This window comes from Andrena cerasifolii, chromosome 5 (assembly GCF_050908995.1).
Source record: "Andrena cerasifolii isolate SP2316 chromosome 5, iyAndCera1_principal, whole genome shotgun sequence".
NCBI classification, from domain to species: domain Eukaryota; kingdom Metazoa; phylum Arthropoda; class Insecta; order Hymenoptera; family Andrenidae; genus Andrena; species Andrena cerasifolii.
The window spans coordinates 11,225,459-11,253,339 of record NC_135122.1 but is presented as its reverse complement, the minus strand read 5'-3'; the positions used below and the strand labels follow the sequence as shown (position 1 = coordinate 11,253,339).

Here is a 27,881-nt window from a genome sequence, read left to right as displayed (position 1 = left end):
CAGCGACCGTGGCTTCAGTCGTTTGCTGCACAATGGCGCGATCGGTCTGTGTTTGTTCTGTCTGCTGCCGCCGTCGTTTCTGAGCGGAGGGTCGGCCCAAAACGTTGGACCGTCCGTTGCGCGGGATACAAATCTCTCTCCGCACAGGTCTCCCTCGTTCGTAGACCGCTCAGCTTTTCCACGTTTCTCTAACGATAACACCCATCCTTCGTGGCCCCCTGTCGCGGGACACGAAAGAGAAACACTTACCAACGACGGCTGACCGGGAAACGAATCCCCGGAGCTGCGAAGAGAAGGACACCACCACCTACTAGCACACCATCGTCCCCGGTAGGGGCCAACGACAGTAGGCCAGGTTTGATCCGGCTGCGCGCGCTATTCGAAAAACCAACACGCCCGGTAGGAACCGGGGTTTTCGCTTTTCGAGCAGACGGCGGTTTGTCAACAACGTCTTTGGGGGGAACTCGGCCGCGTTCGACCGTCTCTCCATCCCAGCCTCCCGTTCAGGAACGTACGGCGACAACAGGAACATTGAACAAGGTAATCTATAGGCCGGGCCCCCTCAGCCTGGGCGGGTAGAAACGGAAGGAAGCCTCACGAATTTCTTGTGCGCGTGTGTACGCGTATTTTGCGTATCGGCCTCACGCGAGTACAGTGCAAAGTGCAGTGTGATTATCACCGACGCGTACCGGATCGATGTCAGGCTTCTCGCTGTATCGTATATTTACTTCGGCGCGCTTGTGCTGATACCGATGCCATCCCAACTACCGTTCCCCATCGGGTCATTTGCTTTCCGTGTCTGACCGTCTCCTGACGCACGGGGCAGACTGATTCTCGGATTTCCATCATTATGCATGCATTTAGATACGAACGTCGAATATTTCAAGTAGCCGTCTCTGCTCTAAGTGATTACATCGGGAATTTTATTTACCGCCCGTCGTAGGCGAAGCCATGATCCGCTCGAGCCGGACGTATTAGGCAATTTATTTCGCGGTATTGCATCACATTCGGCCGCGCGCTATTAATGCAACCGGTGCCCGCAATATCGCCGTGACAACTGTGAAACCTCCGCCATTTTGACCTTACCGAAGGATATCTGCTATCTTTCTATGTGGTAGTGTGCGTGTCGAGCAGACGTTCGTTTCGACACGCGCTACCGTGTGGGGACGCGACGCTTTACTAATTTCGAGGCTCGCTGTTTCGTCAGCTTCTAGATTCATTCAATGAACGAGGATAGAGAAACGATCCGCCAGCTTCCCCGGGGCACCAGCGGCCGCCGGTACGCCACTGACCTTAAAGATCCGTGCTTGCTCGTACGTCGTGACGCGGGCAGATGTAAACCGCGCTCCTACTGGTATTCCTTTTCTCTTCCTTCGAGATAAAGCGATCCAATTAGAGTCCGAGTCGAATATATTCGACTGCTATTATCTTCTCGCGAAGGAGGAAGCTACTGGGGGGAGGGTGAACGCTGGTCGCCACACATCCCTGATCTTTGGAACGGTAGGAGCTTTGCGCAAGTGCGTAGGTATCGTAATGGCGCGATTTCGCGAATATCTCGATAGTCGACAGCTCGCGCGAAAGATAACAGTCGCCGGCGCGGACAAGTCAGCTGTGTGTAATTCAGATTTCCGATTACGAGATCGATCTTTTCTTTCAACTCTCCAAGGTTAGCCTCTCGATTTCGTCTCCAGCGATATCGCCTATCACGAGTGGGAATTCTATACAAACGTGACTGCGACTGTAATTTCTCTGTGGATCTGCGACTGAATCTCGCGCCGCGTACGGTCAAGGACTCGAAATTTACATACCTTCGAGTTTCCACAACCGTAGCCGGGCATCGATCATCCTGAAATGTGGTTATGTTCGTTGTTTCTTGAAGTTACAATTTTCATGCAGCCTCAATATTCCAACATCTTTTCGTACACACCGAACAATTATCGAAATATTGCACGTCGAGCAAGGAACGAGGCGAGCGAGCGAGTTTCCTAACCTAAAACCGCCGAACAAATAAGCCTGCAATTCATAAAGTTCGGATCCCACGATTGTTGTTACAGAGTCAAAATATTTATTGCGCATCAACACGTATATGAATTATTTCTCGAGGAAGATGCGAAAGTGTTGCGCGCGAGTTATCGTTACTCGCGTGGGCAACTAGATAGGTATAAATAAACTCGAAGAGAACCACCGATAAAAATCCCGTGTGCCATTAGCGGCATTAATAGTCGCCCGAGGATGATTCTCTTGCGTCACGTTCTACAATTTTTTTTTCTATCTTTTTTTTTGCAACTCGGCTTCCCCGGCGCTGGGTATAGAACACGTTGCAGCGCAACGACCGCCTTACAGCGATATCCCTGACCTTACGGTGGTCCCCTTCTCTATAGAAATTGCGCACAAGGCAGGACGAGTGTCGAAACGATCGTCGTCTTTTGAAATTGTCGTCCGTGAATCACATAGAGTTAATGAACGGAAATGTTGCTGTATGGTGGTCGTATCACTCGCACACGTGCAATCTACTCGTTAATGCTACACATTACAGTACGCGGTCTTTAAATAATATTTCACGGAATTTCAATTATCAAATCCACAGTATCTTGGTATTTATTATACATGGGTGAAAATCATGGAAGTAAAAGAAAAACTCGCTTGTAAGCTACTCCAGCTGTAAAGAAAAATCGTTCTGACTCCACGATGGCCCTTTTCTTACCAAAATTTTATTCGAAAAACTTGTCTCTTATTTCCACGGTTCCACCCTGCATTGTTGCAATACACTTTGGCTATAATAATTATTAGCAATTGTCTTTATCGTATAGAGCGGTTCTGCGGGACTTTATAAACAGTGCGTCGCTTCGTGCATGATTTTATTAACGTTCAGTGGTATGTTCGTGTGTTGCAGAGCTTTTTCGTAAGAGTGGCATACTCTCACCCACGAAGACCTCCGTCCAAGGACCCAGCGGTAGAAACGCTGCGTGGGCCCGAGCACAAGTGATATTCTTAATTACCAATTAATTCTTACCTATAGTAACGCGTTCGTATAACCGTAGAGCTTAAAGAGGCGATAAGAACAGCCACGTTCAACCAATCGTTATAAACCAACCGTCGCAGCTACCGCGCGTTTCGGTAATCTTGTGACGTGAAGAGTGTGTTCAGGCCTTTATCGTTTTCGTAATAACGGTCGGTCGACAATACCCCCGCGCGGACTTGTATACACATGTACACACATGTCGTAGAACTCTGTTGGTAAAAAATAAAGGGGGCAGCGTGTCGCTCGTTGCCTAAGAGCGAATACGGAAAACGGAACGCAGAAACTCGGTGAGGGCCCTAGGGTGGAGGACGATAGTGTCGCGGGTGTAAAACGGTGGTCGCGTGTGTGGAAACGGCGCAATATGAGAGTGACGGCCGCCGCCAGGCAGCATCCTCTTCATCTGCAAGTGACTCGAACCAATAATGGAAAGTTCCTGGTCAGTCCGAATAATCAGGACATCAGTCAGCAGCCGAGCAGCGACGAGTCGAACCCAGTACCACCGCCGGTCGTCTTCCCCAGTTACGAGCCGCTGCCCGCCGATCACCATGGTCCCGCCATACTCGGGGATCGGTATCTGCTGCTCGGTCCGGCCGAGGGGAGCGCTCTCTACCGTTGCGTCGACGTGCACACTGGCCAGCAACTCGTCGCGAAGGTGAGTAACAGTCGACGATCCGCGTGTGTGCAACGTCTGGCCACTGCTATCGATTGACACCGGGCGGGAGGGCCCAGCACATGGGAGAGCTCCCTGCGGCTTCCATTAGAGTCAGCGTACGTAGCCTGTGTAAAGTAGAATATACGCATCGTCATAGATCTGTCACAACAGTTCGGCTGCTACGGCAACTGGAGAGCCACTCGGTTAATCGATAACGGGCTGCGGCGGTGAACGCCCATAGGCGTCCAGCTACTATACGTAACGGTACAGGATAGGACACTCCCGCACGCGGGATGTGCTCAGCGTTGATATTTCGACATTCGATGGAAAATACTACTCTGATCTTCCTCGGAGACCACTGTATCGAATAATTGCGTTAGGGGCGATCAAAATCTCTCGTCTCGGAGAAATCACAGTACGATTAGGTTTGTGGAACAGTGTGTAGAGCTCGAGATAGCTCGCTGACAAGAAATATGGCAAACCGATGATTTCGAAACGCCTCGTATGCTTTATCCTTGAGGTAAAGCGTAGAGCAGACGCATCCTGCCTGCAGGATATGTGTCGCGTAAGATCACTTCGAAGGCAGGCGCGCAGCAACGCGTCCGATAAAACGTGCCGCTTGAAATCGATGAAAATCACCTTTCTAAACTGTCGCCCGCAGGCTCCTTACGTTCGCATCTAGGTCGAACGCGAACGATTCAGGCGTTATCGGTCGACGGCACCGATTCGTAACCCCGGACGTGGCGGAAATCGGTTCGCCTTGTTTTCAGCTCGCGTATTCTGGCAGCTTCTCGGCGGTCGAACGAGGCTCGACGGTTGATTACGCCCGCGATAGTCGCGAGCGTGCGTAAACATTTTTAGGGACGCATGGCGGGGAGTTCGGCGACGCCATTTTAAATCGGAAGCCATTCTTCCGGTGGAGATATTGATACTCCTGTAAGCTCGGATCTGAAAAGAGTTAATGATTAACAATCTTGGGGATTATTTAATATTTGACGATATGGAGCTGGAGATTAGGGAAGTAATAATAACAAAATTATCTCTGCAACTAAATGTATCTGCACAGCACTGGTTATCTGTGCAGGAAGCTGGGATTTTTGAACGGTGGTCTCAGAGACGACAGAGACCTCGCTTTGATTGTCTTGAAGATTATTATATTTCTGTTAGTCCAGAATAAAAGCTGATTCGGCGCTTCTTCTCGCGCTACTGGCGACTGCTAATTCCATTGTCATTGTTGCAGTCGTAGGACTCATTGGCACGGCCTGTGTGTGTCATTCCTGAGAAAAGTTCCCCAGAACGTGCCTGCGTCAACCTTCACCGCATTTCTCGCAATTAAGTCCCGCGGTTGTTGCATTTCTAATGACCGTTGCTGTTTTAAGACCGCGGACCTTGAATGTCACAACGGCGTTCGTCTTCGAATGCGAGATATTGTTATGAAGCTCCCAAATCGAATGCTTCTTATTCTGATTCGTGGATTTATCGCAGCGCCGCGAACTATCGTAATACGACACTGTCTGCGCTTAATATAGAACTAGCAGAATTTAAACCTTCCCTCGTTTCTTCTATTCTCAGGTCTCTACCACTTTGCGACTATTATATAAAAATTTGATCGTATGTCAAAAATGTCTGCGTCGAAGGTTAACGAACGATAGTAGAGAATTAATGATTAAATGCCTAAGTAGTGAATCTGTGTTTAATGTAAAAGCATTTTTAACTTAAACAATGGCACAGTTGTCCGGAGAACAGAAGTGGAAGAAATAGTCATTTCTACGTACGCGTCAGCAGTTCCCTCGTTCTTGGAAGCAGGTGGTCACTTGCCCTCCGAAAACAGTACCTAAGCAGCAACCCTCAAGTACAAAATGGCCCCCCGAAGGGATGGGCCACCGTTTGTCTATTATTGACGTACATCCTAAAGGTGTGGCGGTTTATGCTAGCGTTTCTTTTACGGTTAGGGACAAGTGTGCAGCGGCAGATGTCCCATTCTTGCACTACTTCCATGCATCCTTATTCACATCCTGATTCTCACGGGGCAACGGCCACCCCTAGTTGAAACCCGAACGTATTCCAATATTAAATGACACTGTACATACAACTGTACCTTTTCGTGCTCCCCACAAAGTGTTTCAGTACAATTAACGCGCACCCTGGATTTTTAAATAAATCACACGCATTTTATAACATTTTAGAAATAGAATTAAACGAATCGTCGATTTTTCATGTTCCGAGGAGCTGTATTTCATAAGTGCAGCATTAAGCAACTGATCTGTGGAAGATTGATGAGCTAATCAGTCGGAGTGCAAAGGGTTAAACATGTAGTATCTCGGGTAATTATGCAAATTTCTCTTGGAAAAGATAAAGCTGTTCAGGGAAAAGGTTTGCAAGAGGCAGAGTCGCAAACAAGAGAATGATGGATCAACGTCAGCGGTTTCCGCGTAGCCCCAACTTGTATTTCGTTAATCCTTTAAGCCCTCGTATCTCGAGTGGCTGTAGTCTTCGCACAATGGTCTTTATGGCATCTCCTTATAGTCATCGTGGCATTAACATTTCAGGATCGTAAAGCGTCGGACCAAGCTCGCGCTAGTAAAAGAATTCTTTTCTTATCCTTCTGCCTAGCAGCGTGCTTGCACCATGCAGAAATGCGAATCGAGCCAGTGCCTCTCAACTCGTCTACCTTCCGTCCGTCATTTCTTACACACCATTGTTTATTTCTATTACACTCCCGTAGAATTTCTCTTCCGTGACTTTTACTTTTCTTCCGATTAAATTCCAAATACAGACCGTGAGCTTTGCATCGATCGCCAATTAAAGCCGCTCCAATTAGGGAAAATTGATCTCTCAGCCATTTTTCTTTTAAGTCAAGGTGGAATGGAGTTTAAGAGATATTTATCACTGAAAAGTCATCGCTTAAAAACTATGCTGCTAGATATATAAAAACTTGTTAGAACGACAATTGAACAGTCTTCTGTGCTGCAACAAATCGCTCAAATTTTGTAGCGGGGACCATTTTTCATTTAAACTTTCCCCGTCCATTTTCCCCGTCCAATTTGTACGGCGTTGCAGTACAATTACAAGAAATCGCGGCTGGTTACTTAAGCGCGAAGACACTGTGCCCGCGCCGTTCCCATTTGAGAGCCCCTACTTTTATACAAGACGTTGCACCGTCGTAACCGATCGTGCAGTCGTCGCTTCCGCTATACTAAACCTTCTTCTAGGTTGTTGACGTAACATCTCGCCGATATAATTCGCGGCAATTCATTCGAGGTTCTCGCGCACTTGCGCGATCGATCTTCCGGGTGCAAGTGCAGCGCAAAAAGCCGTCGGGGGACGCGTTCCAGAAATTTCATTCGAGTCACATGTCCCCGCAATTAGAAAGTCTCCCGCTTATTCAGATTTCACGGGAATCGCTGCAATATTAATTCACCTGCAATTCGTCACGGTTTTCTACCTTACACCTATCACGTTCGCGCTTCTGCACAACGACACCGTCGGCGTCGCACACGCGCTTTTCTTCCCCTCTGTCCCTCTCTGCTTTCGAATACGCTGTCCACCTCGTTGACAGATTTACGAGCGTTTCTTGCGCTCTGGATAGCACACGACCGTCAGTTCGCATCCACGAGCTAATTCGATTCTCCAATTAACTGCAAAGTGTTTCATCCACTCCACTTGGGTCTCGAAATTGCTGCCCCGTCTCTCGATCCTGTCCTTTTCCCTCGGGTCAAGGAAAAAAGGCAGTAATTACTGGAGAGTCCTTGGCTCTGATATGTCTAATCTTCTTAAATTAATCTTTCGAATTCTATTTTTGGGGATAGTTAGTTGCTTCGAGTGAGAGATGTTAACTGGCTTTAGGAAAGGATATTAGATTGATGCAATCGAGAGGATTATAAGTAGATTCGAACCGCCGCAGATGTTGATTATTAATTTATTAATCTTCGGAGGGTTAGATAGCAGGTGTCTCGAATCGATGGTGAATAATTAAGCGCGCAAGAGCCGCAGGCGTGTAAACAGAGAGGTATAAGAATTCACCCGCGAGCCAGGCGTTGGCATAATTGCACCTACTGCAACGGTGCATACGTTGCACAGCGCAGCTGCGCGCGGTTTCCACTGGAACGGCAGTTATACAATGAAACGTTGCGACGTAACGGTTCGCTGATACGTTTAAACTCGATCGAGGCTTCCACTGGCAGACTCGTCGCGAGACTTGTCCACGTACTTAACTGGATTTATCTCTGGGCGTGTTTTAGTTGGGAACAAAATTACTTATGGTATTTGTTTAAATATCAACACGTAACTGGTAACGGTAACAATCGAACTGCTTTCAAGTAGGGCTCGGACTATTTGGCGAATATAATTCGAATGTCCAAGTATTTGAATACTACTCGAATATTTAAGTATTCGAATACTGATGTATTCGAATAGTATGGTGTGAATTATAAATCAAGTTCTTTAGGTTCATTTGTCAGGATGAAATCTTGTAAGCTAATTTTGACCCACTTTACACCATACTATTCGAATACATCAGTATTCGAATAGTATTCGAATAACATTCAAATATTCAAATATTTAAAGTTTATTCGTAGCATTCGAATACTTGTAAAATATTCGAATATTAAATTATTCGAATAGTCCCAGCCCTACTTTCAAGTGCTCTTTCCCCAGCCATTGTATGGCATATTTGCATATAAACTTGCATAGATCTGATCTGCGCAAATTTCTATGCCAAAAGAAATCACCCACGATAAAAACAAGTTTGTTTCAAAGTACATACTACTCGAACATTAAAATTGATGTTCCCAGGACGAATGCTAATTAACCACCATCAATCTCCCACCCTCTTACCATCCACTAAAACCTCCCTTCAACTTATAATTCCCTCCCTCCTGCCTCCGGAATTGAGATGTGCGCAACGGAGGAAACGTACCACCATGAATAACTCGCGGGCGTCGTGAGTTTTCCTAGCGGCTGTTCCAATAAAATTTATCGCCTGTTCCGGAATTAAACACGGGCCTCATCGTCTCGATTGCGCGGAAATCTCACGCAAGGCCCGCACCGCGAATAATTTAATATCGCGATTCGACAGACCCGAAGGCGCCGCGTAACCCTTGCCCGAACACACGCGGATAGTCCTGCACGTGAATGTCGCGCGCGTGTGTGTGCGCCACGCGTTCTCACCGTGGCAGCTGCTACGCCGCCGCGTTTCCATTAACATTTTACAATCGTCACGTTATACAATGCGCCGCTTACATCACCGACTGGCGAACAAATACAAGGCTGCACCTTGCCTCACCTCGCCTTCACTTCGTCATATCGCCGCTGCCTGCCCGTTATTGATAATCGCTCGCGGAGCCTAGGGCCGGGGCTTTAATTTAATTGACGACCACGTCCACCGTTTCGCAAGTTCAGCTTGCAGCCGGTTTCGTGGATGCTGATGCGTGTTGGGGTGTTTTCGTGGAAGTAGGAAGGGTGTTGGGACAGGGTGGATTTGGTGTTTCGATTGGCTTTTGATTAGAATTTGGGCTCTATTTAAATTCGAGTTCGATTTTTTTGCGATCAGAGTTTGAGCTTGAGTTCTGTTTGAGGAGATTGGGGGTGACGTGGAGATTGCGTTTTGTTTGGTTAGAGGTGGATGTTTGTTCGCATTTGATTTTTATTCTTGTATTTTGGTTGAGCTCGCAGTCGAGGTTGATCTGTCTCTGATTGGAGCTAGAGTATAATTCTTTCGATTCGGTTCAAGTTCGAATTTGGCTTCTTTCTTATTTGATTGGAACTTGAATTCGATTGCAATTCAGTTCTCTTGGAGTTTGAATTACTTTTGCAAGTCAATTCCTTGGAATTTGAATTGCTTTTGCAAGTCAATTCCTTGGAATTTGAATTGCTTTTGCAAGTCAATTCGTTGGAATTTGAATTGCATTTGCAAGTCAATTCGTTGGAATTTGAATTCGATTTTAATTCAATACCTTGGCGTTTACATTCGATTGCATTGGATTTTGAATTGGATTCGTAATCAATTCCATTGAACTTCAAATTTCGTCCCATTCACTTCGTTTCAATTCCACTACAGTAGCCTTCGAGCATTTGAACCACCCAAGTGCCCGACCAGCTCCGAGTAACGCTCAGACAGAGTGAAGTAACCGAAGACAATTGTGCAAAGAATTTTGTAAAGAAAGCATCGTCGGTTCCGATGGGAAACGTTCGCTGGAAACTGTGTGGCAACCGGTTTGTTCAGACACGTTTGAAAAGCAAGGGGACCGTGCTCGCCTTTTGGGATCACATTTAAAAGCCACAGGCTCGCGCTCCGAGGTGCAAAGAGGCCCAGTAATTTCAGTCGCGTTTATGCTTCGCCCGGGGGTCCTAAGATCTTCGGCCCCCCTCCGTGCAACGAGAACCATAAATTACTCGATGTGCCAGTCTAGCGGAAGGCGCGTGACGCAACCGAAAGGCAAATTTGAAAGACCTTGTGAAAATACTCGTTGCGTTAGTGGACTGACGAAACAGCGCGAAGCGATTAAAACTTGGACTTTTCCGCGGCTGAGGCAACAGAAATATCATTACACATATTTTGAAACATATACATATCATTTCCCTTTCGACACCATAACAAGAGAGAAAAAAAAACAATCGATAAGAATCGTTAGCCAAATAATACAAACTGGAATAGAAAAATGGCAAAATACAAATTTTAAAAATATATTTATTCTATATTATGTATTTCTTAATTATTATACACTTCGTACTGTTCATTGTTTATTTCTCTACCAAAAGGTAGTGTCCCTTTAAAAATATTATTATTTTAAAATAATCAGAATTGTATGCGACGATTTTTGTCGACGATTATTTTTAATATCCCCTAAACTGGTGGGCGATATATTTAAAATATCTGAGTATTGTATTTCATAGAAAACGCAGTTAATCGTCTCCGATAGATGTTAGGGTATTTGAAAAGTAGCGATCGATCGGCACGGGGGCTCGGTTTCGTAAAGAACGCACTGTGCCCTTATTAAACTAATGGGACTCGAGGCTTTCGAAACCGTGTCAGGTTTCGACACGCGAGATGAACGGCCGGACGAACAAAGTTTCAAAAGTAGCCAAGATTTCGTGCGCCCCCTTATTGACCCGTTTTGTACACTGGGCTAAATAATATCTCTCCAACTGCCGCAAATGCACAGCTTCCATGGCGGATAATTCGATTACACAATGGATGCGAGGTAACCAAACCCACAATCCATTCATGTCCACCTGAAAGTAAGCTTTCATCTTTACCCTGGGACACAAACGATATTCAATATTCTTCTAACACAAACGTTCAAAAATTCACCACACTCTCCAGAGTTTTATGTTTCTCACACAATATTGCAAATTTTTTCGTCGGTTAATGGCTTTATATTATAAAATATGTAGCTTATAATTCGTTGAAAAACCAACAGTGCGAGATATCGTATCAATCTTTTCGGATATTGTTTTTACTATCACTCAAAGCTGCAGCAACTTTTAAAAAAAATAAAAGAAAACACGGAATCGAAGGAATGAATTATCGTTTAGTGAGGAAAATAATTCTGAAAATGAAGTAAAATCGAGGGTAGCTCACCTCCTCGGGAAAAGTTCCAGTCGCTAAGGTACTTATGCACCGTTTTGTGGTAAGAACTGATTGCCTTTAAGGATCTCGAAATATTTTTGCCCGGGCAGAGGATATTTCATTTAGCCTACACATTAATGCCTAATGCCGAAAGCTTTGTCAGTCGTAAAAATGACGAGCCACTGTGTTCTAAGGTTCAGCTTCGATCTTAGTATCTAAATTCTTATGGTCTTGAATAAATAATGCTAAATAGCGATAAGTAATTTTATACACAATTTTATATCGAATCTGATATTCTGCATCCACTAGCCAACACTTCCACGATGCAATATTCCTTGAATATGATTTAGGGTAAAATCACCCCACAATCTCTGATGTAGTATACCATATTTACGAAATGCAGAAGTGTTTATAAAACGAATTATTGTATCATGCTTGGAAAATGAACTCGTATGTGTGAGTGCGAGTTTAGTAGTGTTTAGTGGTGGTTGATCGATCGGCCGCGAGGTTCAGTCGCTAATTAGAGTAATTAAGCTTGCCCCTGGAACAAAAAACCCCGTTCCTCGAGTATCCAGTAGCCGGACATGCGGTTGTGCGGACCTTGAACGTTGACCGTGATCAGCATACGAGGAGGCGAGGATATGTGGCCTTGCAATCGTTGCTTCCGTTGTGGAATCGATGCTTAACGTTAGATAGCGGGCAATTCTTTATTACCGAGTCGATTGATTTAATTCCCTTCCTCTCTGCCTGCTGGGTATCAAAGTGAACTCGTTACACTTTGAACTGTTTGCTGAACTCTTATTAATCGAACCATTTCCAGGTAGCGATTTATTGTTATATGAGGAAGATAAGGGAGGAGAATTATAGCGTATTAAAGCCGGGAATCCAGCGAGAAGCTAAGCTATGCTATGCGATGCTATGCTACGCTATGCCATGCTACGTTTTAAAAAAATCAGCTTCAATACATTCTTACAGAACCGTTTCCACCAAACGCTACGTTAAAACATAGCTTAGCTTAGCTTAGTTTCCTGATGGATCCCCGGCTTAAGAACGTTTAATGGTCTGAAAAGCAATTTCAGGGATTCTGTAGCGTAATTGCGAATATCGTTTGTTAATACATATTTCAGTTGGCACTGAAGGCGTCTGATATACCTATCACAGAACCGTGAAAGGTAGTACCAGAATACTATTTTACTAGAACATAACGATCCAATCCGAACAGTAGCTGAATGGATAAATGATTAATTCCTTTTAAATCAATCATGCAAACGAAACTAGCCGAGCATCCTCGAGTTCAATTTTACCAGAGCCCACTAGCACGTTACAATAAATCACTGATAAAACAGGGACCAGCAAACAGAGTCTCCATTATCTATCGACTTCTGATTTGCTCGCACCTCTCGATAAACGCCAATTAAAAGCTCGAGCGCTCGGGCAACCGTGGGAGACACGTTTTGCAACGCGGTTTCAGCGTCTGTCGCCAGTAGAATTTATCGGGTGGATTAATTAATGCAGCTGGGAAGAATTCGCGAGCCAACGATTGCAAGAGTATCGAAAAAAAAGGGGGCGCGCTTGTGATCCGAACGGAAACGGGTATGTGCGAGCGGGCTCATAATGCCCTGTGATTCGAGGGATCCGGATACATCTTGTATTGTCTGCTCGCCGCGGATATCCGTATTAGCCGGTCAATGCTAACGTACAATTATCTAGCACAATGGCAGATATTGTGCGCGTTATTGAGAACGTCGCGCGCGCGCAGCGTCCACATGGACCTCGTTCCTTAGAGACCTCTGCGAGAGCTACTTCCCCGAGTCTACGAGCAGCGACCCTTTAGAACTTTGGGCATTATCGAGTAGAGGCGATTTGCATACAGGGGGTAGCTCCTCGTGCAGATGGTGGACCAATCCGTGGGTAAATTTCGTTTGAAAAGATTAGTTTAAGATTGGTCGTTGAGGGGAGAAATTATATTTACGCATAAGGGGTCGTTCCTAAATTATGCAAAGCTTCTTAAGGGGGTCGCGAATTTCTTAGGTTTTTTTTTACAAAGGGAGGAGAGGGAGTCAGGCAGCGTTTTACGTAATATTTTCTTAACCTAATTTGATATACGAGTAGCCTAAAAAACGACGTTTCATCGCACGCACGAAACGTGGGTAAATGAATTATATAAATCTTGAAAAGAATGGTAATAACTGAAATAAGAAATATTAGGTAAGGAAGGAGGGTTGGAATATAAAATCTGACGGATTGTTGTACGGGTGGAGGGAGGGGGTAAGAAATCGTCAAAATTCCCCTTAGGTAACTTGAGGCATTGAAAGCAAAAACGGACTAACCGACATTGAAAACAGATTAATTTTTCCTGTTTTATATGGTCGGTAGGTGTAGCATATTGGAATACATTATTGCTAGTAACTCAATTTCGCAAAAAATATGGGTTAGTCTGTTTTTGCTCTCAATGCCTCGTTTTAGAATGGCCCCTAATACGTTGTGGCAGACATAGGACGTGAAGCAATGACTCAGATAGCAAGGGATAGAGGCATCGACATTCATTTTACACTTTATCACTTTACTACATTCCTGGTGTGCCTAATGTAACCCTTGCAACTTCCAATCGGTTACCAATCAGCCGTATCGGCACAGGGTCCATTTTGACCCGTAACATACTCCGACGCGTACGCGTGCTATATACATTTGTAGAATACAACATAATCTGTGATAATCAGTTCTCTAAATACACGCCGGTGCATAACGGCTGTGTTAACCCTAGAACGGCACTGCGGGGACGTGTTCCAGAAAATTTTCATATTCTCCACAAACGTGTGCAGATGAAAATATTTTTAAAGCAAATTCAATGAAATTCATTGAGTGATTATAAAAGTTCATTTTAACACTAAAATCCATTTTCTTTTACAAAGCTCTTGAATCACTTCAAGCTGGATTACATTAATCTCCTTTTTCTTTGGGGGTGCCAGGGTCGCACCTCCCTCTGGGTGCGCCACTGATCGACTACACGCTATTCACTCTGAAATTTCAATTTTCTTAAACAACGTAAAGGAAGACTTCTCTAAAGGTGCCCAGAGAAAATCGCGAAGGAATTCTTCAAAAGCGTAAAGTGAATTTAGAAATATCCGAATTCCAAGCCAGACCGCCAAACACGTTCCTAAAGTGTAACAGCGTCGTTCTAGGGTTGAAATACGGAAGGAACGTTGCTAATCGAGGAACGGCTCCGCAAACGAGCTAGACGTACCATGGCCATCGTTCGGCCGGGATATAATCGGTACCCCTTGTCACGCGCGAGGCACGAGATCTCCTTCCACGGCAGTTACATGTTTCCTAATCCCCTCCCCCCCTGGCTACGGTGTACGGGCAGCGTTGTAGTGACGCAACCGTTTTCCTGAATTTCAGGCGTTGACCGTGGGCGACAAAGGTTGCGAGGCGCTTCTACAGGCCCACCTCCGATTAGGCGGCACCGGAGCGGCGAGCGGGGTCGCGGGCGTGGTGGAGGCATCTGGAGGTCGGCGGTACCTCCTGCTGGAGGGCCACCACGGTGACCTGCACGCCTACGTAAGGGCGCGCAGGAGGCTGCGGGAACCGGAGGCCAGGCGTCTCTTCCGGCAGGCGGCCAGGGCCGTGGCTACGTGCCACGAGTACGGGGTCGTGCTCAGAGACCTGAAGCTCAGGAAGTTCGTCTTCGCTGACGAAGCAAGGTAAGAACGTTGATCAGATCGCTGGTTCAGGGCGGCGATCTTAAATAATCCCATACCCAATATCAGCGGTCAATGTGAACGCAAAGATTCGCATGCCTTCGGTTCGCTCACATTTGTTCGAATCAGACGTCATGGTCTTGAGTGACGCACTAAAAAGGCACGTGTACTGGGTGTTGAAAAAGTGATCGCTCACTGCTTTCACGGGTGAATCTGTGCTTCAGCTCATTTTAGAAGGAACCCGTTTCGCGCATGTAGAATGAGCTCATTGCCTCCGAAAAAGCGTTGGTGGAGGTACAGCCAATAGTGGCTTCTCCCGGCACCGATGAGCGTCAACCTGCGCAGAATCGGTCTAACTTCGTCGGTCGGCAGGTTCCTTCTAAAATGAGCTCAGGTGTAGAATCGGTGGACATTTGTGGAAGATACTTGTTTGCAATATTGAAAATTATTTTAATTTTTTTTTGTACTAACTCATTCTGCTCGTTAAAAGGAACCATATGTTGCGAACGCACCGATTTCTCTCTAAAAAAAAAGTTAAAGTGGATCCCTGTATTACATGAAACCATTTTTAACGTTCAAATCTTTTTACCCTGTATCCCCCACGTATCATGGATTATTCGGTGTTTTCAAGTCTGGTAAATAGATTTAAGTTACACACTTTGGATAACACCTAATCGTTATTTTAGATTCTAGTAATTAGCTAGTCGCTCGTTTTCGAGAAAATTCACTCTCACTTCTGATCTCTTCCAAGTTTCTGAATTACTCGTCGATTCTGGAAAACCTGCATATTGAACGTAGAATAGATACTTGAGTGGTACAGGTTTATCTTCTATACCTATGTATGGGTATATAAAAAGAATTGTTGTGTCCCTCACTGATTCATCAATATAAAATTCAGAGAGCATATTCCTTTTACGACATAGGTGCCCGATAAGAAGGGATTTTTTGAAATTCCATTCCCAAGGGGGTGAATAAGGGTAATACATATATCCTCAGACTCCTCAATAGGTACCTCCTAGGCCCGATTAGATGTCAGCTTGGTTTTTACTTACAAAGGTTAGCCACACAAATGCCAGAAACCCAAAAATGCACACATAAATGTTCGTTAAACAAAGGTTACATTGCAAAAATTACTTTAAAAAATAAAAACAGATGTAAAAGTAATTCCTTTTAATTAGATACTCTATTTCGCTAGTCATTGATAAACATGAAATAACACATCTAGCGGCAGTTGAAAATCGTAACAGCGACAGGTAGTGTGTAAATTACCCAGTGTGTAGAGATTTTACGCAGAGATCTTTTGGTGGCGCGATCCTTGAAGAATTTCGCAAAGATTAGTAAATTTGCATGGAGAAGAAGTTTCGTGTCGCAAGTTCTGCGCAAGTTACACCCGTCGCTGAGGTGTTGGCGGCGAAGCAGACAGTTCTCGCTCAGGTTTCATAATTCCCAGAGGAAACGCCAGCGGCTTATTGATTCATTTGCATTTCTCTGTAAGAACGGGGGCAAGGTATCGATAGAGGCGCAGCGTGCTCGTCTAGCGCACAGAGAACGTCGGGGAGCAGCACTCGGGGTGACAAACTAGCTGCTAATTCGACGCGACCGTTAACGATACGCTACGCCCACGTATCGTTTGTGGCATTCCTCGAGCGAGTGAGAGGACCACGCGGTTACAGAGCCATGGAAAACCAGTTCGTATTCGTTTCATTTCCATATTCGCCTGTAATTCTTTCGCGCCTTCGCGTATAGAAGGTACTCCCCTGGAAAAGAGGTGTACTCGCGCACCTACATAAATTAGCTTCCCCTTCACTCAACCGAGCACAATAATCACCCGCCCACGCTCAACGAATTCCGTTCCATTATCAGCTCTTAATTCCAACCGACTGTCTCATTAACGATTTAAGAAATTTAAAGCCCCTGGGTTATGCAGAGGAATGTGACCGAACCAGTGCAGCCCCATGATAGTGGTTTCCACCCCCCCAAGGGTTGACGCTTCACAGGCCACTCGAGTGGGCCTCGGGTTAATCGCTACCTACATCTGCCGAAGCCCGCAAGACACTGCGACCTCCGCGATGCAACGTCCGACTCCTCGTGTCAGAATCCTCCCAGGAAGCGCGCGGCGTCGGCCAACGGGCTAGCGAAATGAATTCGAGGAACGAACGGATCGCGGCACGCCAGACCACGCCACGTCCAGCTATTCGCAAGGCGTGTTCGCACGGGCTGAACGTGACGGGCCGCGGCGGCGAGCGTGATACGACGCACCCACACCCACACGCGTGTCGGAACGGTGGCCAGCGTGCAGGCTCCCGAGGGCAACCGCGCACGCGCAGCAACCACCACGAAAGTCCAACCGGGCGTGTAGCGGCGGCGGCGCGGCGGTGTCTCGCGGGTTCCGTGCACACAGGCGCCGATTAAAAGCCACGGCGGGTAGAGGGAACCGAGGAGGCCCGGGTTCTCGCGCGAGCTGCGCGCCCGCCGTGTGTTGTGTCGGCGCGCGGCGTTGGCCAATCGGTGCCTTGCGCTCGCATTCCTGCCGCTCGGCGAGCTGCTCCCGCGCGTAGAATAACGAGAAGCGAGAAGGAAAGATCAGCGAGTGATAGGGCCGGGGGAGCGGAGGGGCGCCAGGCCCGGATAGGAGGACGGGGAATGTTGCAAGCCAGAAAAGCATATTGGTTCATCGGCTGCAGGGATTTTGAAACGCTGGTATAATTAGGAAACGCGTGGTTCGTTCCACCTCCCAGAACTCCCGAGTCCAGGCGCGCGTGCAAGCCTCTCTTTTATCTAGGATATTGCGTTAGGCGCGGGGCATTTCTCGTTCACCTCCTGCTCCGATAACAGTCGAGTGCTCCTTCCGCGCCTAGGAGTGGTTCGTACGGACGTTGTTCGAGAGGGATTTCTCGATTGAGGGGGGAGCCCGATTGCGGGGATCGATGGATATCGATGCGTGGAATAAAGGAAGTCGAGGATGATTAGTTTCTCTTTGGTAGATAAACATTGGAGCTTAGTGGTTCTCAAGTAGCGTAGCAAGACGCTCCACTGGTGAACCTGGAAGAACAAAGTTCAAATTGTGTAAGAAGATTGTAAAAAGTTCTTTACGTATGAAATACACAATTTGAACAGAACGGTTAACTATTTTAAACCGATGCTTTAGGAATCATCGATGCCCATGAGTTTTTACACTTAAACCCTCGGAAGACCCGGTGGGCATGGTCACGTGAGATGAATGCTGGGCCATTTTGATCCCTAGTGTCATTTCTATTGCACACGGGTTTCACGAAGGAGTTGAATATGAAATGAATGAATTAAAATTATAAGTACATAAAAGCTATTTATGTTCATTTGATACATAAAGTAATTGTACTCCTTAATAAATTTACTGCGATTTCGGCATCTTATATTTTGTGCCATTGCCGACAGAAATATAACATCGTGATCGACTTTGTCACAGTTGGAACAGAATTGCCCCGCATTCGTTGTACAAGGTTCGAGCTCGATTCCTTTTTGAAATCGCTGCAGCAAGTCGCCGTTTCCTACTGCATGTCGGCGTCACCGAATGCTCGGCCATTGATCTCCGAAAATATCAGGCGGCTGCTGGTTTCATTGGTAAATCGCGAGAAAGACCGGCTGTCCTTCGAGCTGTCTAGAAATAACCAGTACGATAGTGAACGCGGTTAAAAAAAAAAATAGCTACCTATTTGAAAAGTCCGGCACTTTTTTAGCTGCCGAAACAAGTTACTCGCGGCAGAGGGATTGGCCTTTTAAGGATCCCAGCTGGAAACGAATGGCAGAAGGTGCCCGAAGGTTCCTGAAGGAACGAATCGGTTTCGTATTAACCGTTTGCTACAAATATGATTACGATAGTTGGCAGTGCGCAATACGATACACGTAACTATCCCGCTGTCTTGCAGCAATCGTGCTTATGCAAATACACCAGTGTTTCCTCTGGCTGGGATTAGCATCAGGCTTTTTGCTCGCTGTTTATGGATTCCTTTTTCAACTCTTCACACACACGCGCGTTGGATTCGGCCGATCAATACTTTACTTTAATCACAATTTAATCGAACTCGAATCTTCTGAAATTTTATCAAAGTCCACACTTCGTCCCTCTATCTTACGCTCTCGACTTCACCTTGGTTTAATCAGCGATGCTCCTTTTTCGCGGTGTCGCATGACTTGCACACATATTTACATTCGCTTCTTTATTCACATGCGTTCGGGGACTTTTAAATCTTCCGAACTCTTCGCTTAGAAACTGTTTCTTTTTAAAAGAAATTGTTGGGTGAAAATAATATTTTTAATGCAAATTCAATGAAATTCATTAGGGTGATTATACAAAATTATTTCAAGAATAAAATCCATTTTTCTTTTCTTTTCACAAAGCCCCTACTTTGGGGGCTCTTCTTCTGCGGTTGCGCCACTGGTAGACATAGACTCCGTTAAGGAAATTCCACAGAATATATCGAGGAATTTTGTAGTGGCGATGGTGATAAGGTGAGGTTTAAGGAAACGTGAGTCAGATTCTGTGTTACAAAGACTAGGGATGACGCAGGGAAAGCTTGGAGTAAGTTTAAACATATTTGCTGTTCACTGGCACGAGTTGACACACAGTCTGAGACACCAACCAGCCATTCTTCGCGAATTCTATCCAACGATCCTTGCACTTCAAACATTACTAGGGCACTCGCAGGCTATCACAGCGGAAGTGCATAAAAAACACCGCGACTGTGTACTTAAGTACCTACTTTGCTTCAACTACGAATAATCGAGCAGGTTATCCCACATCTCCTAAGACAAAGCATTGAATAACGTGCCCATTCAACGGAAGTACAATTTTCCTTGTTTTTCTCTTGTCCTCCTCGAGGGCACATGATTCAACGTGTCAAGCTTACTGCGTGTTCCTCTGTAGCACCTCGTGAACGTGTTTCCATGCCGAGGAATTCCAGCGTGCTCTCCCGCTGATAGTTCCCAATATTTATTTCAAACGAAAGCTCGAAATTCGCTTTGTGTACACTTCACATCGATGAGTCAACTAGCAATGAAAATCTCAATTCCCACATTCTCCATTAGATCCTCGCGAAACTATCGCCAATGCATCGGCGAGATCCTCCCAATGAAAATGAGTCCAAACACGACCCCATTCTGACTACTTTTAATCAGAATCCAAATCTGATGCCCAAAATTCCTATAATTAAAAATGCCCGGAGTGATGTCATGTTTGGACTCATTTCCATGGGAAAAAACCTCGCTTGTCCATTGGTAACACTCTCGCGAAGATTCAATCACCGATATAGAAGTTAACATTTTCACCCGGCTGGACAGAACTTTCCCAAGCGGGGGCGATTAGTCAGAATTGTCTGAGCAATTTAAGGGGTCATTTCCCCAAAGTCTGCGCGGCTCAAAGCGTTAAAAATATAAGAACTGTACTCTCCGAGATCACGTCGCCTTGTAACAGAGGCGAGTGACACAGAGCTAGCGATGACGCGATCAGAGACGTGGCAATATCCTTGCTAGCCGGCGATCTTTGTCTCCGCGGCGAAGAGACCTCGCACGATTGTGCCTCCTCCCGTCTCGCGCGGCTAATTCTGGCGTACAGCATCATAGGATTCATTGGCATCAAGGTTCTTGACACTCCGGCTTTCCTCTCGCCCGGTCTATGCTCTCCGCCTCGACCCTGGGCCCAATCCCGATCGGCGGGCCCGATAACGTAGGATCGGCCCAGCGTGTTTCATTTCCATTCGAGTCCTTGGTGCTTTCGTTACACCACCTTCCCGTTCATCGGGGCCGACGAGCAACCGATCGATTGATCGAATCAGCGGTTTCCCGGATGTGCCTTTTTATGGAGTTCAAGTGTCTCGGTCGAACCGCCTGATAATGCGCGAAGCGGCACGCATATACTATAGAACGGCCACGGGACGGGGAAATTATTTCCCTCCAACGGAAGTCTTGGGCCCGCCGCGGTGAACTGTGGCATTGAATTCCGTTCAGGGGGTTCGATGAATTCGATGTAGAATACGATTTCGCTGGGGTTCTATGATCGCCTGTGTAGCTGTCTGAATGGAGTTTGGTTTCCTTGTTATAGGGGAGCATTGTAATATACGCAGTTGGCTGAAAGACTTGACGTTTCTCGTTTCAGAATCTTGCATACCGAAGAAGGTAGTGGATTGGAAATTAGAGCACATTTGTGTGGTTCACGAGGTCACTGCGTGGAACGTATTGTAGGCTGTATAGTTCTGGAGGTTTAGAACTGAAATTATTGGGGGAAGTGTACGTAAGCAGTTGAGGGGTGCGTTTAAGTTTAAACTCTGCGGAATTTAGGGACTTGATTACCGAGAGTAAAAAGATTGATTTAAATACAGAGCCTTATGGGTTTTAAGAGACGAAGTATTGGAGCTTGCAGAAGTGCTGACAAAGAAGAACTTTATCAATTGTTTCTTTTTAACTTCGCGTAGGGTAATAACTTTTTCTTTATTTCGCTAGCTTTCGTACGCTCTACTTTCCCGTAACCCCTGCACCAGGGAAGGGAGTGAACGAGAATGTTCAAGAGACCCGAGATGCGGAAGAAGGAAAAAAAGAGTAATGGGGGCGGGGAGAAAGAATAAGCGAGTGACCGGTACCGCTGGCAAGACGCGGTGGTTTCTCAAGCACGCTCTCGAATACACAAGCCTCTCGAGGAAATCGCTGCGCTAGAATTTACCTACCGTCCGTCGGGGTTCTTGAACCCACCGCGTGTCGTATAGGAGTCAGTCACTGGCGCGAGTGAAAGTTTGCGAAGAAAGCTGTGGCCCGCTATCCCTGGCGCGTGACTCGCGCATCCGAAGCGGGCGAAACCGGGTCTCTTCTCGAGAACGATACCTACCTCGGGGCCGTTGACACGCGCTCCACCGATTTTCAAGATCGTGCGACGGCTAAGCTCTCTCCCCTACTCTCCTCTTCTCGTTGGCGTTGGGGCTCGATGAAAGCCTGCAGTTCTGGAGATCCAAAGGGACTAGGAGATCCGAGGATCTAGGGGTCTGAGGCACTTGGAGATCCGAGGATCTGAGAATCTAAGGACCCGTAGAACCTGCAGATCTGAGAATCTGGAAATTTGGGGATTCAGGAATCCGAGAAGCCAGGAGATTTAGGGATCTAGAGATGCGGGGATTCGGGAATCTAAGAAACTTAGGATCTAGAAATTTACCGATCTTGAAGTCTAAATATCTGAGAATCTGGAGATTTGGGGATCTAGAAATCTGGAAATCTGAAGAGCTCTGGAGATAGTACACGCTTCACTTTTAAAAATAGTAACTCAGATTTGATAACGAGTACATATCTGTACAAGTGTAATATAATGCATAGTATAAACCCTCTAGTCGCGTTTGTTAATCACATCCACAAGCGTACCCAGCACCCAAAGGGTAACGATATCGATTCTTAACCCAGGGACACATTCCGCGCAGATTTGAAGCACCTAGTACACGTATTCAGGGTCTAGGCACGCGAAGGGAAACGAGCATGTTGGGTCCGTAGGGCCCTGCAGTGAATGGCGAGAAACAGTTAACGAACGATTACGCCAGTACACATCGACCAAGTGTCTCGATTAAGAACGAGCATCGTGGAGGGCTTAAAGTTGCTCAAGACCCGAGAATATTGCGTGTACGCACGCACTCTCGCCAGTCCGTATTAAATGTATTCTGAGAACGTCACTGTTGGCACAGTGAGCTGCAATTTCAAATAGTTCGGTCACTGGCTTAATAACTTGGTAATTACATTTGAAATTCTTATGAAAAACGAGCGCCTTGCTCTAGGATGAGAGAATCAAACTTCATTTGCAATTCAAGTGTGTACCGAGATAAATTATATTAGTTACCAGAGAATCTAAAAACTACACCATGCAGTAGCTCCTCTCTAATATTGGCAATCCCCAACTCTTACACGCAATACCCTAAATTTTCTACTAAACCCTTTAAAAGAGATCCACAACTAACACCGTACCCAATTGACAGTAAACACTAATTTATATTAAATCCACTCGATTGGTACAATCGCAATACACGCCGTGCTGGATTAATCAGTAAGCAAAATAAGCACGTGCTTAGGGCATCGGGAGAAAGTGGGGCACCATAGATATTTTCTGAATTTTAAAATCTAACTCTTATTAGAAACAGTTTTTAGTGAAATTATCGGGAATGCCTAAGAAGTGGTACATTGCATCGAAGTGATCAGCCTGCAAAGGGGGGCCTCTTTTAAATCCTTAGGGTCTCTCAGGGTCTTAACCAGACACGCAGCTACGAATACCGAAAGTTCCAATCGGAATTCAAAAGTTCCAGAAATGTGTATCAGAAAATCCCCCATCGTTAGCCACAGCCCAATTTCTAGAGTCGCCCTCGCGTACTCTCGCATGCGTGAACAGATGATCGACATCGTTTAAGAATCCATCTTTCCCGAGTGAACAATTGCGCCATTCATCTCCCAGCAGCTCCTCCATTCACCTTGCAGAAGTCCCCTTTACTCGCCCGTGAATAAAGCTCGAAGGAAGCATTACGCCAGTTGCGTATCGATCGGCTATCGTAATCGGTGCGAGAAGGAGCATCGTGGAAAGCTTGATGTGTTACCCAAGAACCAGGAATATTACGTACGCGCATCGCTCTTCGACTTCCGCGTTTTGCAGGTTGATCAACTGTCGGCTGGCGAGTCCGGCACTCTCCTCTATTTCACCAGACTCCCCGTTTCGCCTGTTGTTCCACCGTAATCTGTCGGTATCTCGTCGGTGTTCGACGCTACCGCGATGGATTGCTGAATTGAAAATATCTGCTTCGCCCTCGGGCGCTACGTAAAAGGTTGCGCGGCGTCGATGGAGTCATGATTTTTCTGCTCGATGACGCCTCGCGCAACCGTCGAGAGTCCATTATAAATTATTTCGCCGGTGCACAGCGATACGATCGATAGCAATGATGTCTCATCTTTAGTTTCAGCTACCCATTCGTTACCAAATAGGATCGTCTTTCATTGAATTTGTATGTGCGTACGGTTGCTGAAACCTTGGAGCTTTGCTACCAGTCTCTTTCTAATTTCTCAACTATTCGTTGACTGGCGCCCGCGGGAGATTCCCTTCTGGCGGCATCGGGGTGTTTTTTGAAGATGTCTCCACGTAAAATAAAAACTTTATACATTTCTTTTTATAAATTATTTTTTTTAATATTTTTTTTTTAACTTGGGGAAATCTTTAAAAGGCACCCCGACTCCTTCAGAGGGAAATCCCCTGGGGGCACCAGGGTAGTATAGGATTGTTATCCATTACAACCCCACGGCCACTATGAAATTTTTAATAATTTCCATATAAATATCTCTATTATTAAAGCCCATTGGCAGAAACGCTCGGACACCCATTTCCTTATTTTCGACATAGATCCATCGTGCCAAGGCTCATCAAAATCGGTGTTTACCACATGGTGTCCTCCCCTTGTGAGCTTCCAGGCTTATAAGTACTAAGCATTTAACTAACTTAATATTTCCTAAACTAATACCCCCTCTGCCGCATGAAATCCCACTTTCAAGCCACAGAAGACTCATTTAACAATTCCCTTATTAAATACCTACTCATTACCAACCAAACCTCCACTATATTTCCACAATTCCGCACTCAATAACCATTGCGTCAAAGAACAAGTCTCGGCTTCAATTTCCTTCTAGTTAATCGAAAAGGAAAGCTTGATTTTCGACAAAAACGACTTAAAAATCCAGAAAGCCCAATCTACAACATCTGCCCGCATTGTTTCCAATTATAATCAGCTCTAACCACGGAACTCCGCTCTGCTTACAGGACACGGCTCCGCCTGGAGAGCCTCGAGGACGCCGTGATCGTGGAGGACGAGGACGACAAGCTGACCGACCGGAGGGGCTGCCCAGCGTACGTGGCGCCGGAAGTGCTGCGCTCTGGCCGGGCGTACTCCGGGAAGGCAGCTGATATCTGGTCCCTGGGCGTGCTGCTGTACACGATGCTGGTGGGTCGTTACCCGTTCAACGACGCCGAGCACGCATCCCTGTTCGCCAAGATCTCGCGGGGCCAGTTCGCGGTCCCCGAGGGCCTGAGCCCGCGCGCGCGATGCCTGATACGCTCGCTGCTGCGAAAGGAGCCGTCCGAGCGGCCCTACGCCGAGGACGTGCCACGGCACCCGTGGCTCTCCAAGCCCCTCCGCGTCTGCACGGCGCCCAGCCGGTCCTCGTGCCAGGATCAAGTCGTACCAGAGCTACCTAACAATCCTCAAGACTGACTCTTCCAGGAGAAGAAACTATATTCCGCGCGCGCTGAAGCCAGCTTTCCGTCTTAATCCTCTATTTGGCTTGGGGGTGGGTTCGCGGGGAGACGCCTGGAGGTTGTGGCATGGCTTTAGTCTCTTCGCTATGACGATTCATGATGCACACACTGGAAGTTGCCAAATTCTATTCTGTAGGTAGGGTAGGTAGGATGTTCTCTGATTCGCGGTGAAGCAAAGGGGGGTGGGATTATTGGGGCCGAAGATGTGGAGTGCCGTTTCTGAAGACTTTTTACGCGAAGGCAGCAATGAACGGGGCGGGGATGTTATGGATAAGAGTGGTTCGTCTGGGTTTGGTGATAGATTCCTGTGTGTAGAGTGGTTTGATGCCTGTAGGAGATCTTGTGAAGCTTCGATTGCCGAGGATTAACAGGATTCTGCGATAAATGTAATGCTGAAGTAACGATGAACTATGTTCCATTTTATACGCCTGACGCTTTGGGTTCAGCAGCGTTGGAGAGTAGAGTGTTATCCTGTGAGTTCTTAAGGCGAAAAGCTGAGCTTTTAGAATCGCGAGGAAGTAACTCGCACAAGGTCAATCTGAATCGATAATGCCAATTGCTTGAGTTATGGATGTCCTGGCGTTGTGGCAGTGCGGCATTGCCGGCGCTCGGGGGATTCAGGCATCGTAGCAATAATACCTCCTAATTTAAGCTAAACGAGACTAAACTAACGTTGGTACAGAGAAAACCCTCGCCTTCGCTTGATTTTTATACTCACTGGGTCACGTTAAAAATTGTAGTTCAAGCTGTATACAATCAAAAATTGAGGAGCTTGCAGCAAGAGGGGTGCAGCTCTATTTTTAGCAGTTTTTGAATTATGGCGTGTGTTATAATTCTGTGAAAAAAAAATTCTACATCGTTTGGTGCAGGGGTTTGATGCAAATCCGATAAGGAATGAGGAATTTATTGCAAATAAATAAAAATAGAAATATTAATATTTGATATAATATTTATTGCAAATAGAAATATTAATATTTTTCTTATAGAATATTTTTTCGCCAAAAAATAGAAATAAAAACTTGTCAACTCAATAACTACCACTTGTTCTGTAAACATGAAGCTGCAGCCCTCTTGCTGCCAGGTCCTCAATTGTACCAACCCTCCAATACTTGGGATTTAACTTATAGCTGATGAATCAAAACTTTACACCCTTTATCACGCCATATAAAAGTCACTTTAGTACACAAAAGTGTTACGACCACATTGCTTTTATATTTTTGTTACACCTTGTGAACTCGCCCCCTGTTCACAAATAGGAACACACAAAAGCTGCGGTGATCTGTACCAAAGTTATTTTAGTCGAAATTCCTCAGTCAAGAATCTTTATAATCGACATTAAAACCGAGCTCGTTCAGAGAAACTGTCGCTCTACATTTTCGGCCCACTTTTGTACGACGCATCACCCCTTCTTCAGTTAAATCGCGTATCGCCCAAGAACATTCTACGCCAGGCGTTTTCAAAACCGCGATGTTCCTTCGCGTGTGATGTTACGTAATAACATGAATCGGATAGAAAACTCGTCTATATGCTTTCGTGCGCCGGCTGTGCGTAAAAGCCATGTGTACATAATCGAAAGGATACCAAATAAAGGGTTAAATGTTATAGCTGTCGCATCGAGGGATCGCTGGGTCCTAAATCTTTTTTTCTTTCATCTCGTCCACGCGACGAATGGAGAAGGCCTAGGCCCAGGATAGACTTCATTGTAACAAGCTAAAGAAGGTCTAATGGGAAGTGATCGTTACTTGAATCGTTCGTTAACCAAGACTCGCGAGCTGATTGGTTTCTCTTTTTTTTTTTTTTAAATCCGCACCTTGAAACTTCGGACATCGTTTTCCTGTTCCTTGTTAAAAATTTTTGTTTGTAATAAGCTCGTGTGTCTTTATACTATCACGTATGGAACTCGTTGAAATGTTAAGTATGCTTTTATTAAAGAAAACGAGTGTCGATGCTATCAAATTAATTTGTTAAAGAGCACACCTTTGCCCATTCATTCTGAAAGCGGACAGTAATTCCATTTCACTGGTTGAGCCGTTCGAAAAATTTGTATGAATCAAGGTATAAAACACATATTTATTATTGCCTATTACTCTACGTGTCGGTGTTGAGTAAATTGTAATGGTCCTGGAGGAGGAGCGATTGCGATTAATTATGCCTTGGTTTGTAGAATTTGCGTTCTCAAAATTCTCGTAACGTTGTGGGATCATCGGATATCGCTATCAATGGAGAACCCACGGTTGAACCCCTGATCTTCGCTGACGGTTTGGTTTGAGGAAAGTACCAAGTGTTCTTGTATTTGATATCTATACAAATTTACTTTGTGAACTTCTGCGGGCGTAAAGTTAAGTGGAAGATTAACGAATGCGTGTGTTGGACATGAGTGTAAGAGACTCTTTTTTCCTTTTATATTTTCTAATGCGACTCTCTGTGCGCCGAATGCGGTCGTTTCGGTGCACGTTTCCTCGTATCATTTGAGTCAGGGTACAATGGTGAAGAGCGTTCGCTGACGCTAAAATGTATATAAGTTCAGTCCACTAAGTCCTAATGAATCGTAAAAGATAGAAACATTAATGAAACGTTCTGTACATAAAACAAATAAAGTGGCGTTTACGATACATCGTCTTGCTTCGAAGGTACGCTCTGCTCTG

At 45.8% G+C, this 27,881-nt stretch overlaps 2 protein-coding genes across 4 annotated transcripts in view; one reads left to right on the top strand and one right to left on the bottom strand.

The window, feature by feature from the left end:
* The window catches only part of LOC143369456 (putative RNA methyltransferase CG11342), a 44,917-nt gene extending 43,533 nt beyond the window's left edge, over window positions 1–1,384 (bottom strand). Inside the window, exon 1 of the mRNA XM_076813417.1 lies at window positions 690–1,384. The gene's annotated coding sequence lies outside the window, so the exon portion shown is untranslated. The remainder of the gene's footprint in view (window positions 1–689) is intronic.
* Trbl (tribbles pseudokinase 2) lies at window positions 19–27,848 on the top strand. 3 transcript variants are annotated; one of them, XM_076813409.1, is made up of 4 exons: window positions 19–540; window positions 2,894–3,674; window positions 14,647–14,948; window positions 24,742–27,848. In XM_076813409.1, the coding sequence occupies exons 2-4, from the start codon at window positions 3,384–3,386 to the stop codon at window positions 25,190–25,192; spliced, it is 1,044 nt and encodes a 347-aa protein (XP_076669524.1). In that variant the 5' UTR covers window positions 19–540; window positions 2,894–3,383; the 3' UTR covers window positions 25,193–27,848. The 3 variants fall into 3 exon arrangements, with proteins under 3 accessions (XP_076669524.1, XP_076669525.1, XP_076669526.1); XM_076813410.1 differs by lacking the exon at window positions 19–540 and adding an exon at window positions 1,494–1,517; XM_076813411.1 differs by lacking the exon at window positions 19–540 and adding an exon at window positions 1,646–1,666.
* The last annotated feature ends 33 nt before the right edge of the window (window positions 27,849–27,881 follow it).